The following is a 13867-nucleotide window of genomic DNA, read 5'->3' as shown; positions in this document are numbered from 1 at the left end:
GAGTACTAGTAGTAGTGACTTTGGAACTTGAGGTTTTCGAAGTTTCCAGATATTTTATCAACCTTGAAAGCCATCACCGGAGTTCAGTACTCAATAACCCTCCATTCAACCGTACATCATGGCCCCTGGTCTCACTGAGAACGTCGGTCTCCGCGATGCCACATTCAAGGTGGCTCACAAGACAGACGCTGGCCATAACAAGGAAAATTTGATTGGATATAAATATGAAAAAGATCCGGAGTTGAAGGGCACCGACAAGATTGCGCCGGCCGCTTATCCCAACTATCTGCCTGTCTGGGACAATGAAACTGCCAGGTAAACAATATCAAAAACCGAACGAATCAAGTCGTTGGGAGATACCGCAAAGAAACATCACTAACGTTGACTTAGATATCCCCCCCTGACACTCTTCGAGCACTACGATCACGGGAAAGATGCAGACCCTACTTTTCCTGACCTCTTCCCCAAGGATGGACCCGCTCAAGTTGATCAAATCACCCCTTCCATCGGCTCCGAAATCCACAATGTACAATTGAGCAAGCTCTCCCAGGCTGGCAAGGATCAGCTGGCTCTATACGTTGCTCAACGTCGAGTAGTTGGTATGTTGAAGTTCCACTTCGCCGAAAGGTCAATTTTCATTTCCATTCAAATTCAAAACTAACGCTATATATAGCCTTCCGCGACCAGGACTTCGCATCCCTCCCCATCCAAGAAGCCGTCGACTGGGCCGGCTACTTCGGCCGTCACCACATCCACCAAACATCAGGTGCCCCCAAGGGCTTCCCAGAAATCCATCTCGTCTTCCGAGGCGCCGATGATCGCACCGGCGCCAATTTCCTGGCACAGCGCACCAACACAATAACCTGGCACTCGGATGTCACTTTCGAAAAGCAACCGCCCGGAACAACATTCCTCTATGTTCTCGATGGTCCCACGACCGGCGGTGACACCCTCTTCGCCGACATGGTGCAGGCCTACAAGCGGCTTTCACCAGAGTTCCAAAAGCGACTGCACGGACTCAAGGCCATTCACTCGGGCGTTGAGCAGGTAAATGCTAGCCTGAATGGCGGCGGTATTGCGCGCCGTGATCCTGTTGTTTCAGAGCACCCGATTGTTCGCACGCATCCGGTAACGGGCGAGAAAGCCCTTTATGTCAACCCGCAATGTGAGTCTCATTCCGCCCTCCTGCTTGGAATGACCCAATAGCTGTACTGACGACCCTCCCTAGTCACCCGTTCTATTGTCGGATACAAGAAGGAAGAGTCGGACTACCTTCTTAAGTTCCTGTACGACCACATCGCGCTGTCGCAAGATTTGCAGGCCCGTGTTCGGTGGAAGTCTGGGACGGTGGTCGTATGGGATAACCGAGTGGCATCCCACTCTGCCGTGTTCGATTGGGAGGATGGTCAGCGTCGACACATTGCCCGGTTGACTCCACAAGCTGAGCAGCCGTATGAGACTCCCTATGAGGGGTAGAGGCGAAGGATTTGATTGTAATGAATGATTGGATTAATGATATACCAAATCGATGAATATGCCGATTACATGTGCTTCGTGAGCTGTAGTTTGATGATGTGCCGTGTGGAATAGAGATAGGCGGCATAGACATGTGTGTGTCCTCAGACCGAGGTAGAAACCGAGGGAGCCGTTTGTTCACGACTGAACCGGCTCAACAAACCGACATGCCATTCGCTGAACCTTCTCGCTGAAAGGGGAAGCATGTTGTTGCTTTTTTCGAGGGAGGATGATAATGATTGCAGGATCGATGAGGGAAGTTCGAGCTCTTCCACCGACAGTGGGCTGACTTTTCCGAGTTCTGGATTGAGAAGTTTGTCAACGTCCTGGATGTTCTGATAGAACACTTTCATGGCTTGTTGGGCGTTGACGCTGTATCCGGAAGATGAATTTGAATATCGTAAGTCGGGATTGAAGACCCAGAGCTGAAAGCAAATGTGAGTATGTGAATTCTAATGTTAGTGTATCAGAGGAAGCACATACCAATAGTCCACTTTTTTGGCCGCAATGAACGACAAATCTTCGAGCACTCTCACGCTCGATCAGCTCCAGCAATTGGGCCGCGACAATCATCTCTTCGGGGTGACTTTGCCATTCTTCTTCCGTAACAGGCGCAGAATTGGTGTTCAAGGATACATTTGCCTTGAGTAATCGCCATCCATTGGCCGATGAATCTTCCATGCCGATAATGGAGTTGCAGTGTATACACTCTAATGTATGTTGTTCTGAAGCCTCCGTACTAGATTTGGCTTCCTCTTGATCACTCTAAAAAATGGCGAGTTAGCAGAGCTGGTTCTAGAAAATACAAGAAATAACATTTAGGCAAAAGGAAGTATGCGATTTGTGATTGGATATAAGCCCAGCAAATGCTCAAGGGCAAGATGTATAGACATGGTGTTTTATGTGCCTCCTCGAAAGCGATGGCGGCCCCACTGTTCTGGGAAGGATTCAAAGAACCCAGACCGCCATTAGCAACGAAGAAAGTGCTTAGAAAACGAACTGAGACAGCAGCCACAACAACTTCCAAGACAGTCAGCAAAGGTTGGCGAAATCCATCTAGCGAGAGAGGATATCTGCCTTCCAAAGCCGTAGACTCAAATGCCGAAATGGCTGCCATCTGACTGAACGCGATATGCACAGACATCCCTCTAGGGCAATAGTATCGGAAGCCACCCCATGGGCACGAAATGGTCTCCTTCTGGTTGCCCGGATGAAAAGGAAAGTGGGATTTCAAAGTATGAAGCGATTTCAATTTCTGAAAATAATATGATATCTTGGGTGATCTCACCTTTTTCAACCCTACACAGTCGGACTCGGCCAGTAGGAAAGTAGCCACATCGATCAAGACAGTAGCAGGAATCGCTTCAACACGACTAGCTGCCCCGTATCCCTTAACCTGGGCACTTTGCTCCTCAAGCTTGAGAGCCGCGGTGGCTTCGGACTTTGGATCGTCCTCGTGGGGGTCAGGCTTGTGGCAGTGCCAGAAGTCCATCATCTCCGCCCAATTCCCACTTGGTAAATCTTTCCATGCCCATTTAGCCGGATTCGCAGTTCCTTCTTCTTCCGGTATATTTGCGGAGATTGCTGGATCGAGGAAGGTCGCGCCACACTTTCGGCAACGAATACGGGTCGAGCAGGACATGTCTGCTGCTGTCCAGGGTACGTAATCATCCATAATTTCGTCGCGAGGTACGAGAGCCGGGTCCTTGGCATCGATCTGCATCCTAAAAGAGTAGTCGTGGCTGGTACCCTTGAAGTGGGAGGGGTTGTGCATGATTGTTGGGCTGATGTTCGTGTTCAATGCTCGGCGAGACGCGCCGTTGACGCGCGCCGGAAGCTTGATCGTCTCTGAGACATCTTGGAAAGGCTCGGAGAGTGAGACTGTGACTGCCTTGCAGGATTCTGATAGCTGTACGGTCGGTCGGACGTTATTTAGTACACTGGTTTGGGGGAGGGAAACATATAGGGTGATTTGGCGGATATTAGGCAGGAGCTCAGCGTGTAGATAGAGGAAACTATCTGTATCTGAGCAGGACATTTCCAGTCCTTTTCCACCCTGGAATGATTGGGGGTCGATCTTTGTGTAGATCAAGACAACAGAGGAAGCTCGGCTCGGCGGTCGAAGCTGGCGCGTGAACCATCACGTGACAAATATCACTCACGTGCAGATTGACATCTCAAATTCGGCTGTCAGCCTCAACGTTGACCCTCCAGCCAGGTTTGGAACCAGCGTCATCGGAACCTGGTTGTTCTCATTGATATCGAAATATGCATGACCGCCTACGGTACTCTCATGGTTTCTGGTAATGAAATGCTTGCTTTTCGGTCAGATGTATCCAGAAATCGAAGTACATACATGAGAATCAACAAAATATAAAAGAACAAGATGCTCAACAAACGTCGCTCACAGGACCATCTCCAGCCATTATTAATCAAATATCCGATATCGTCAAACTTCCGAAAGAGAAAAAAAAAAAAAAAAAAAAAAAACAGGAAATCTTTCAGGCACAGCCAGTCTCACAGGAGTGTGCCAACAGCAGGCTTATCGTCATATGCAAATGTTCGTGACAAAAGAAAAAAGAAATATTCAAGACAAAATATTGAATCAAGAGGATTGTTGCGGGGTCAGTCCGCTAACATGCAAGAAGTTGCAAATATCTTCGCAAGCATTTTTCAAAGACTTCTCCGTCTTCCACTTGAGCTCTTCCCGGGATCGGTCTGCGACTGCGACGCAGTAGCCAACGTCACCGGGACGACGATCGGCTTCTTTCCGAGCGATGGGCTTGGAAGAAACAGCCTCCATGGTAGTGACCACATCCAACACAGAATTTCCACATCCTGTGCCGAGGTTGAATGTGCGGAAGTTCTCAATCAACCTCCCTTCATTCGCAGTGCTGAGAGCTGCAATGTGACCACGAGCCAGGTCAGTGACATGGATGAAGTCTCGGACTGCAGTGCCGTCCACAGTATCCCAGTCGCTTCCGAACATCTGCAACTGAGTATACTCACCAGTCATCACCTTGGTGACAACAGGGAGCAGATTGGTCGGAGCCTGTCTCGGGTCCTCGCCCAGAACACCGGAAGAATCACATCCGACTGGGTTGAAGTATCGAAGCGCGACGATGGTCCATTCGGAATCAGACTCTGCAAGATCGGCAAGAATACTTTCGCAGATCCATTTTGTGCGTCCATAAGGATTCGTGATACCCGTGGATCCGGGCTGGGCTGTTTGCACAACTCCAGCGTCGTCGGTGTACTCTTCTTGCTTGTGTACGCAAAGCTCCTCCTTCAACGGGAGGCCCGAAGTTGCGAGAGTGCCGTACACAGTTGCCGAAGAAGAGAAGATGAAAGTCTTGATGCCAAATTCGCCAAGAATTGCTGCGAAGTCGATCAGACCGCCGACATTGTTGGCATAGTACTTCAACGGGTGTCGAATACTTTCTTCGACGGCCTTATAAGCCGCAAAATGGATCACACCCGCGATCTTAGATTTGGGGCTTCCCCATCGTGATGGGAGTTGGTATTCCTCCAGCAGAGGTCGGAGAGATGCAGTATCTCTATAATCGTGTTGGTGTAGCCTCAAAGATGGCATTTTGGTTCCATTTTCGTCGTGGAACTTTTGAGCAAGGTCACTGATGCGGTCGAAGACTACCTTGAAGGCGTTGCTGAGATTGTCAATGACAATGACGTTATAGTTGGCCTTGAGCAACTCCAGGGTGGTATGGCTTCCAATGAAACCCAAACCACCGGTGACGAGGATATGTTGGTTCTCTGATGGCAATCTTTGCAGAAGCTCATCGAGATTGTCGAAAAGCACAGACGACTCAGTGGCCGGTGTGTCCACTGAGGCAGGCGAGTCAGTCTCCACAGGAGTGCTCGCATCTGACCTCCGACGACTATCCATGATTGGCAGTGATTAAATATTATGAAGAAGTGGGGAGTGTGGTGATGGTGGAGTTGTGTTGACAAACAACTGATGTCGACGTCTTTGTGACAGATTCTCTACCACACTGAGAAAGAAAGAGGACTTTATATGCTTTATGAGACAGTGAATGAGATCCGCCGGAACCCACAGGCCGCTACGCTTGATTTATACACTTCACGGAGACCCCATGCGGCCTGGCCGCCTTCAGTCCTCGTTTAGCTTCGATTATGCCAATTGTGGCATGTTTTGACAACCGAATGAACGATGAATCAGCAACCTCCTCTCACCGGCAAAAATGGACCATGAGAATACTCAATTGATGACGCATAAGCCGACATAAAAAACGAACAGAAGGGGCAAAAGTGAGTGCAACCAAAGAAGAGTCGGGCAGGATGCCCGTGGTGGGCCGGTGATGCGGCTGGACCTTGTGTTTCCGTCCCTTTTTTTCTTTTCTTTTCTCCAGGCCCTAAGCGCCTCCAGTGGATGGCGCAGGGCCCAAAACTTGCATAGCTCTGATCTAAGATCCTGCACCTCATGGTTGAGACCCGCTTCGGTCGATTTGGGGCGACGCAGTAAACGGGGCAGGGCTGGGCCTGGTCGACTTTCGATTTTTCCGAACTGCCAATACCTATGTTTCACTTCGCGGTTTTTTATATGGAACAATAGCAATTCTGGTCCCCTTCGAATCCACTTTACATTTCCTTTTCAACTTGGTTCCCTCCCTTCTTTTTTTGGTTCCACCCTTTTCTACCCATGTCCACCAACATGTCTACCACAGACACAGAGAAGCACGTGAGTTCGCGCGGCTGTCTTAAATCGAGACGATCTCGAATTATTGCAGGCCTTATCGTTCTCATCGTGATTCTTGCCGCCGTCATCCCACCTGTCGTCGTCACCACTCTTCGCAAGAAACACAACAACAGCATGGGTCCAAAGTCCAAAGTTTTCGTACCACTTTATGTGTACCCTGCCCCCGGGGCATGGTCTCCGCTAGAAGATGTGTATGTTTCACTCTTTCAATTCAGCCCGATGCAGACCCCTCCCCGATCCCTTCCCCGGTCCCCAAGCCCAATTCGATCCCAAGCCACTGGTATAGGCCGCCACATACAAGTTGCGACATGAATAATATCATGCCGTCTGGTCTGGGCGACCACATCAGAGAGCATCCCCACCATGCCATACTCACTCTCCCAACATAGCATTTGAAAAAGAAATCCCAGTAAAATACAAAAAAAAAGCCCCCAAAGATGCTGATTCCAGAAACCATACAGGATCTCTACCCATCCAGACGTCAATTTTACTGTCGTAATCAACCCAGGAAACGGACCAGGGCCCAACTCGCTGCCGGATGCGAATTACACTCGTGAAATTCCAAAGCTCGCTTCTCACGCCAATGTTCGTCTTCTGGGGTACGTCCACACTACATATGCCCAGCGTAACATTTCTCTGGTCCAAAAGGACATTGAAACTTACGCGGCGTGGCCGACGAATTCCTCAAACCCGGACCTAGCTGTTCGGGGTATATTCTTCGATGAGACTCCCCAGGCATACAGTGCCCATTCATTGGCTTACCTGCAAAATATGACGGACCTTGTCAGGGGTCTGAAAGGGCTTGGTTCGGACCCATTTGTGAGTTTCTTTTTTCAAATTCTCCCTTCTCCATTCTAGTTCTTTTGCCCGAACGAATTTTTGAATTTACTTGCGCCTCATTCCCCTTGCATGACCGCTTGATTCACGACCCCCATCCCATCCCCCCACTATCCCTACCCTGGTTCACGCGTGGTTCTATTCCCGGAACCACGCATGTCAACCATTGATTCCTATTTGGACCGGAGGTTAAAAAAAAAGGAGAAAATAAAAAATCTCCCCAAAGTTACTCCATTTTTACTATTGAAAGCCCTTTGTTTCCCTTTCTGGTCTTTCGAAGCGAATCCCTGAAGCTAACCCTGTCACCCAGGTCGTCCACAACCCTGGCGCTATCCCAGACTCTCGGTATTTATCTTCGGCCGACTCAACTGTCGTATTTGAAGAAACCTACAACACCTTTGAGGCGCGCAGCGGAGCTAACCTGTTCACGGCGATCCCGGACAGCAATCGCTCGCAGCTCTGTGCCGTGATCCACTCAGTACCCGACACCGTGGAGGGATCGAAGCTGCGCGAACTAGTGAAGGAGGCCCGCAAGGTGGCGGATGAGCTTTTCATCACTCATCTCAGTATCAACTACTATGCCAGCTTTGGGAACCAGTGGAGCGAGTTTGTCGATTTGATGGCGGCATGAGCATGAGCCTGATGGTGTTGCCGGGAGGGGATATTCCGCTATGGTCTGTTCTAATGAAGTCATGATGTGTTGAATGATGTGTTATTTTCTTAGTTAATACTAGTTTGGAATAGTAGATGATGATTAAATTGTTTTGTATTGACTCAACCTACCAACTCAGTCCAGCTGACGTTATGATCTATCTCGCGTCTTCCAATCATCAAGATCGTCTGCCAGAAATGATGTAGAAATCCCACCACTTCCTGTTTTTGACTTTTCTTTTGTTGCTTGCCTCCAATGAATGACCTAAGAAGCTAGTTGCAGGTCTTGGGAGTCCGAGAGCAATGCCAAGGCTGGATAAATTGAGGAAATAAAAATATCCCGAAAGAAGACAAAAGGACGATGTTGGTGGAACCGGTGTAGACTCCCCCTCTGGGAAAGGCGGAGTCGGGCCGCCTAGCGTTGTGTAATTTTCAAACTAGATTTCGTATTCGTACATCGTACGCCCCCAACCAGTTAGTCTACTGTAGTACTAGACAAGACTGCTCCCAATAGCACGGCATTTTCTCGTGGCGTTTCAAAATCCATAGTTCTGGCTGGGCATCGTGATTTTCGAGCGCCAGCTCAGCCAACTCGAAGCGAATTGCTGCTACGAATTACGGAGCGCAGTCTCGTCACTTCCGTGATTAGAAAAGCCAATGACTTAATCCAAATGGTTGGTCGGGCAGGAGAGTTGAGGTTTCTTCAAGCGCTGAAAGTTAGAAGAAAAAGCAAAAGCAAAATGAAAGAAAGTGATAAGTCACCTTCCCTACTGTAAAAACAGATGAAGCCATACTCTTGTTCCCAAGTTACCGCTGGCCTGGCCAGTCGGGGAGACAGTACACTGCACCATGAGACATTACTTGGCAAGATTGACCAATAACATACTTCCGTCACATCTCCCAATGTCCAAAGGTCCAGCGCATCTGCCTACTCTAAAACATAGCTAACAGCATTCTCCCTGCGTGTCTCAAAGGGATATGCAGGTAGATTAACGTTGCTACGACGGTAGTAGAGACGTCCAAAAATAGTCAGATACAGATGAAATCATTCCAGGGTCCTGCAATTTGACGTAGTGTTACTGATTAATCAACAGCTAGGAAGAGCGGTGGGGGGACCCGAGAACCTGAGACAACAACGTGATACCTGACAAAGATCTACTCTAGACGGGGCTACTATGGGTGTTACATCACAACGCTGCAATGGCACAGAAACACCGAAAAGCCGCCTTATGGGCCCTAGATGTATTTTGAACTAATATTATCCTTCTCCAAAGGCGGCATTGAAAAGTCGGAGATTTTTGAAATGAAAATTTCAGATTCAAGCTTACTGTGCCAGGAACCGGTTACACACGGTGCTCCCCGAGTTCGGAAGCGAATTGCATAATGGAAAATTAATAATACATCGAAGCATTTGGGCAATCCAGCAATTCGTACAACGGTTACACAAAATATTAAAAATCGGACTCGACGTCATACTGGAACAAGGAGGGACTTCATCGTACCCAATAGCAGTAGTAGCAGTTTCTATCCAATCTAGCCCCCTGTTAAGCTCACAAAAATTCCCCGATAGATTGGACTGGTCATTGGCATGTATCAGTCAAGAGGCGGGTGCCATTTCCTCGTGGCAGACGGACATATGTTTGTGTCGGGCCCGGGTTGCCTCTCCATCTTCCATGGTCTATGAGAGTTTGAGAGTTTCGATTCGTCTCTCGGTAGCCCCAGGCTAAGGACGGCAGTGCATCTACCGAAGAGACTAGCGACGAAATCAGTAACAGAGCGGGCAATCTCTCCGATCAGTATAGACGATCTAGCTCATCTGAGTATTCGGGAGAGTTAATCCGAGACTACTATACATGGGATTACGAATGCACTAACCATTGAGAGGTATAAATCGACCAGGTACGGAGTACTACTCCGTAGGACTGAGGCTAATGAAAAGGCCGGAGGAAGTGCATGAGGCCGCGTACTGTTCGCAAACTTGAACTGTTTCACTATGAAAGCGGGCGGGGAATTCAGGGGGTTAGGTACGGAGTACATAGATGGTTAGTGAGAGGAAGTACAGTACGTGAAGTCAACATCGGGGGCCGTTTGTTGATTAGCCCCGGGGGCCATCATGCCCACATATGCCGCCCCCAGGGTCGGGCCCTAGGGGCGAACGATTAATAGAACTTTAACCGAGCAAGCGCTCCATTTAACTGGCATGCAGGACAAGAACGAACTCCTGTTCAGTCTCGAGGCAAATAAGACCCGTTCAAATGGTCACCATGCGAGCGCCTCATCACCCGGAATGATCGAATCCCACCGCATGGGATTCTGGAATATCTTGGCAGTGTGTGAAAAAACTACCCCTGACTTCATACGGAGTAGGTTTAATCGTGCAGCTCGCTTAGGACAACAGGGGAGGCCGTCGTTGCACGATCTTGAAGTGTGCCCTCTCGCCCACGCCTGTTCGGGCAATGATCTGGCCCTCGCACGGCTCAAGTGGAGTCCGGAAGAGAGTGGGTTCGAGCCCGAGAGACGTTCTCCCTCAGGGTGTGAACCAATTATCCTGGGGGCGATGGGTTCGCGTTCAGGAACGGGCAGATCCGCTCGGGAGCCACTCGGGCTGCCGATCTTAGCGCTTCGCCTCGATCCTTTTGCATTGACATGCACAAGGCTATTGCTTTTTCTTTCCTACTTTCGTGGTAGGTTGTCCGAAGTAGAAGCTGGGTCGTAGATCCTTTGATAAATCAGATCATGAGTTGTTGGAGATGGCGCTAAGTGTGAGTACTATACTCCGTACTCCGTACGGAGTACGTCTTTGATGATGGGTTTCACCGGCGTCCTTTTGTGCCGAGATCTCGGCAAAGCGCGGGAAAATTTAGCATAAGGCTGGGCAAAACACCACCACTGTGCTCGCAGTATTCTATTCATCCAGCGGAGAGGAGTAATTAGTTTGCCACGTTAGCTTGGCTGTGGCTTCGTCGTGGGGCCTAACCAGGGTGGTGCGGAACAAAAAAGCAATCTCGTTTTCAAACGCGTTTCTGCAAGGGCGAGCGATTCAAAGTTAATGCTCCAAAGCCAAATTTTAAATTTCTGACATATCCAGCACCATTGGTCGGTGAAGAGCTCGTGTTGACATGTTGCGAACCATGGGAAGAAAGAAAGCTCAACGCGGGGAAATCGAGGGAGTTTTGCATTACGAAAGACTCGTGACATTGCAAAGTGGATTGAATCTTACCGGGTATTGTCCACAAGTTGAAAATTACCACAAATTACTGACAATTACCATTAAACCTCGGGTACTCCGTTACTTACGAATAATACCACCATCGCCCGCCCTAATGCACTGAAAATTACATTTGTCAATAACCCCTGTTCAATCCCCATCCCAATACAGGAAACCTCCTCGAAACCTGACCAATACGCTCCTCCACTTTCGACAGGGGTTATGCAGCGCCAGCATAATGCCAAGAAAAGAAAAAGCAAAAGTTGGATCAATCATCGATTGCCTTCCGTGAATCACCCGGGGAGCTTGGGGCTGGGCATTCGGCCTCGGATGAGTGCCGAGCCAGCACACACACACACACACACACACACACACACACAGCTCAAGCACGCAATGACCACTTGAGTGGCCTTGTCGTGTCTGCACCTGCGCCTCATGCAATGGAACATCAAAAATAAAATCCGGACAGGATCAAAGAACTCTTTGTCTGTCAGGGGCATCGGACCTTCAGCAGGACATCACCCCTGCGCAGTGCACTGTACATTTGTGCAGACAATGCATCGATCTATCTTTGGACGAGATGATCACCGCCCGTGTACCAAGGCAATGGTAGGGCTGTCGTGAAACCCACGAAGTCCGATTACACGCTACTGACTCGCGCCCAAATCAGTCCGTGGCGCGAAATCGGGGTATTGACAGACGGCGCTAACAGAGCTAGCAAACCATGGTCCGGATGGGTTCGGTTCAATGGGGCTCGCTGGCGCCGCAATTGTGAAGGCGTCAGAAGATGGTCTCTTGAGGCGAGCACCGCACGCCTCGGTTTGATCTCTGGATATGGCGTAGACTGTTTATGTATGTTTGGACAAATAGGGGTAGTTGGGCATCTTAGTGCTTAGTGAATTGATGCATAGATGGTGTGCAGGGCTTTGGAGCCGAAGACCTGGAAAGAAAAGGCGAGCATGGGTATATCCGAGTGAAGCTACGGTGAGTTTTCGGGCTGAGGGTCTTTTACGGCCGTAGAGCTTAACTTAGATGGATTGGGTTGGCACGGGGGTTTTGCGAAGCGAGCGTTGGAACTCTCATCGATGATGTTGATTACTATTGATGGATTTACTTTGTGCCAAGAAGGTGGCACAACTACTGCCATGGGTTCAAGCTTATAAACGAGGATGATAGATTGGCACTGTACGTAAAGAGGGACCTGGATGAGAAAGGAAGCATTAATGATAATGAGAAATAGAAAGATGAGTAAGCTACAAGATTGCTGACGAGTACATAGTATAAGTGCTGGCTGAAAGAAAGAAAGATCTAAAGTGTCATGACAAAGTTTTCTCAGGAGCAGTATTCCACCCAATTGTCCAGATCCATGTTCTTAATGACAGTGGAGAAGTCGGAGGCGCTGTCAGCATCGCAAGCAGATGACTTCTGCTTGGTCGTGACTTCATCGTCATTATTCGTGTCGTCTCCCTTGGGGTATTCGATGTGGAAGACAGGCTTTTTCGCATCCGTGAAAGCGGCATATGTATCACACTCTGCATACTGAGCACACTGCTCATTGACGGACCACTGCATGTTCTTGATGACGGAGCCAATGATGGCACCACCATTCTTGAGTCCGACAGACAGTCCGCGGCTGTGAGCCTGCCCTGCGAGCCAGTTGACAAACTCGATAGCATCGTCCTGGGTCAGCTTCAGGCCGTTCGAGTTGTCATAGGCGTCGATGTTGTCTGGGTCGACTCCGTCGCACCCCTTTTCCTTTGCCAGGTCCATGCGCGTCTGCATGATTTTGCGCACATTCTTGGAATTGGTGTCGAGCCAGCGCTCACCGGGCCAGTCGTCAAGGTTGGACCCCTTGTCTGAGCTGGTGAAATTGCCGGCATCAGCGCGCCATTGTTCGTAGGTACCGGCAGAAAAGTAGCAGATCACTTTGCGGTTCATGGCTTGCAGGCTGGAGATGGTGGATTTGGGGTTGTCAAAGAGGTCAATGTCATAGACGTCCGCGTCGATCTTGGTGTTGTTCAGCGGGTAAAGAAGCTCAATCTGCCACTTGACACCAACTGCTGGTTGCCATTTCACAGTAGTGTTGCCTGTGGATGTATCGTTTCCTCCGCTACCACTTCCACTTCCGCTTCCGCTGTCGTCGTCATTGTCGTTGTCGCTGCCGTGATTCAGGCCAACTCCCAGACCAACACCGAGGCCAACGCCAATGGCGACAATTATCAGGCCAAGAGCAGAGAAGAGGAGGACCTTCTTCTTCGTGGACCAGGCCCACCAGCCACCTTTAGACATGTTTGTAGAGTGAGAGTAAATAATAGAATGAAATTAATGTGAAGATGGTCAAGACAAAACGAGATGTATTTGACTGATCAAGGGAGGTCGGGGGTTTAGATCACCGTGGTCCACCTGGCATAGTCAAGAGGACGCGGGATCGGCGTTGTGGGTGAGATTGTGATTGATAAAGAAAGATTAATATGGACAAGATAACAAATCAAGAGTGGCTATGGGGAATAGACAAATTTAAGCTCAAAGAGAAAAAAAAGGGTCCAGGGTCGCCGGACTGGGGGCTGAGCCTTTTCGGGGGCGATTTGAGGCGATTCTCTTAGGCAGCCGCCATAAGGCGGATGGGGATGGGATGTCACCCTACGAGCTGAACTTTAGGGTTTGTTTGGCGGGTGAATGATAATTTAGAAACAAATAGATCCTGTGGCTTTGAGTGCGTCAAATGATGCAGGGGGAGGGGACGGGGGGAAAAGTGGAAGGTCTGCAGAGTTTGAAAGCAAAGAAAGAGAGACCAAAGACGGTAGCCTGGACTGGACAAAGCGAGAAATCCCGCGAAAGCGCAAGGCAAAGTCGAAAGGTGTGACCGCGCCACAGTTTTGGATTGGGGCCGAGCAAAAAAGTGCAGCAAGTGCTGACAGTGG

The 13867-nt window shown here is 49.4% G+C and overlaps 5 protein-coding genes across 5 annotated transcripts; 2 read left to right on the top strand and 3 right to left on the bottom strand.

Moving 5' to 3' along the window:
* Positions 1-118: 118 nt before the first annotated feature.
* N7533_000583 (TauD/TfdA dioxygenase family protein) lies at positions 119-1476 on the top strand (the record flags this gene model as incomplete). Its single annotated transcript, XM_057097233.1, has 4 exons — positions 119-315; positions 391-599; positions 674-1165; positions 1229-1476. 4 exons carry the CDS (start codon positions 119-121, stop codon positions 1474-1476), a joined length of 1146 nt encoding a protein of 381 aa, XP_056965726.1.
* A 143-nt stretch (positions 1477-1619) lies between these two features.
* N7533_000582 (HECT-type E3 ubiquitin transferase) lies at positions 1620-3553 on the bottom strand (the record flags this gene model as incomplete). The annotated part of the gene is made up of 4 exons (XM_057097232.1): positions 1620-1940; positions 1999-2280; positions 2516-2770; positions 2804-3553. The coding sequence occupies 4 exons, from the start codon at positions 3551-3553 to the stop codon at positions 1620-1622; spliced, it is 1608 nt and encodes a 535-aa protein (XP_056965725.1).
* A 567-nt stretch (positions 3554-4120) lies between these two features.
* On the bottom strand, positions 4121-5419 carry N7533_000581 (NAD-dependent epimerase/dehydratase family protein; the record flags this gene model as incomplete). Its single annotated transcript, XM_057097231.1, has 1 exon — positions 4121-5419. One exon carries the CDS (start codon positions 5417-5419, stop codon positions 4121-4123), a length of 1299 nt encoding a protein of 432 aa, XP_056965724.1.
* Positions 5420-6205: 786 nt separating this feature from the next.
* On the top strand, positions 6206-7718 carry N7533_000580 (spherulation-specific family 4 protein; the record flags this gene model as incomplete). The annotated part of the gene is made up of 3 exons (XM_057097230.1): positions 6206-6441; positions 6712-7069; positions 7398-7718. 3 exons carry the CDS (start codon positions 6206-6208, stop codon positions 7716-7718), a joined length of 915 nt encoding a protein of 304 aa, XP_056965723.1.
* Positions 7719-12278: 4560 nt separating this feature from the next.
* Positions 12279-13235, bottom strand: N7533_000579 (endo alpha-1,4 polygalactosaminidase; the record flags this gene model as incomplete). The annotated part of the gene is made up of 1 exon (XM_057097229.1): positions 12279-13235. The coding sequence occupies one exon, from the start codon at positions 13233-13235 to the stop codon at positions 12279-12281; it is 957 nt and encodes a 318-aa protein (XP_056965722.1).
* Between the last annotated feature and the right edge of the window lie 632 nt (positions 13236-13867).

The sequence above is a fragment of the Penicillium manginii genome (assembly GCF_028828005.1).
Source record: "Penicillium manginii strain IBT 31320 chromosome Unknown utg000001l:1.0-3466041.0:1.0-3467806.0, whole genome shotgun sequence".
NCBI classification, from domain to species: Eukaryota; Fungi; Ascomycota; class Eurotiomycetes; order Eurotiales; family Aspergillaceae; genus Penicillium; species Penicillium manginii.
The sequence above is the reverse complement of the archived record's forward strand: the minus strand, read 5'-3'. Positions and strand labels throughout refer to the sequence as shown.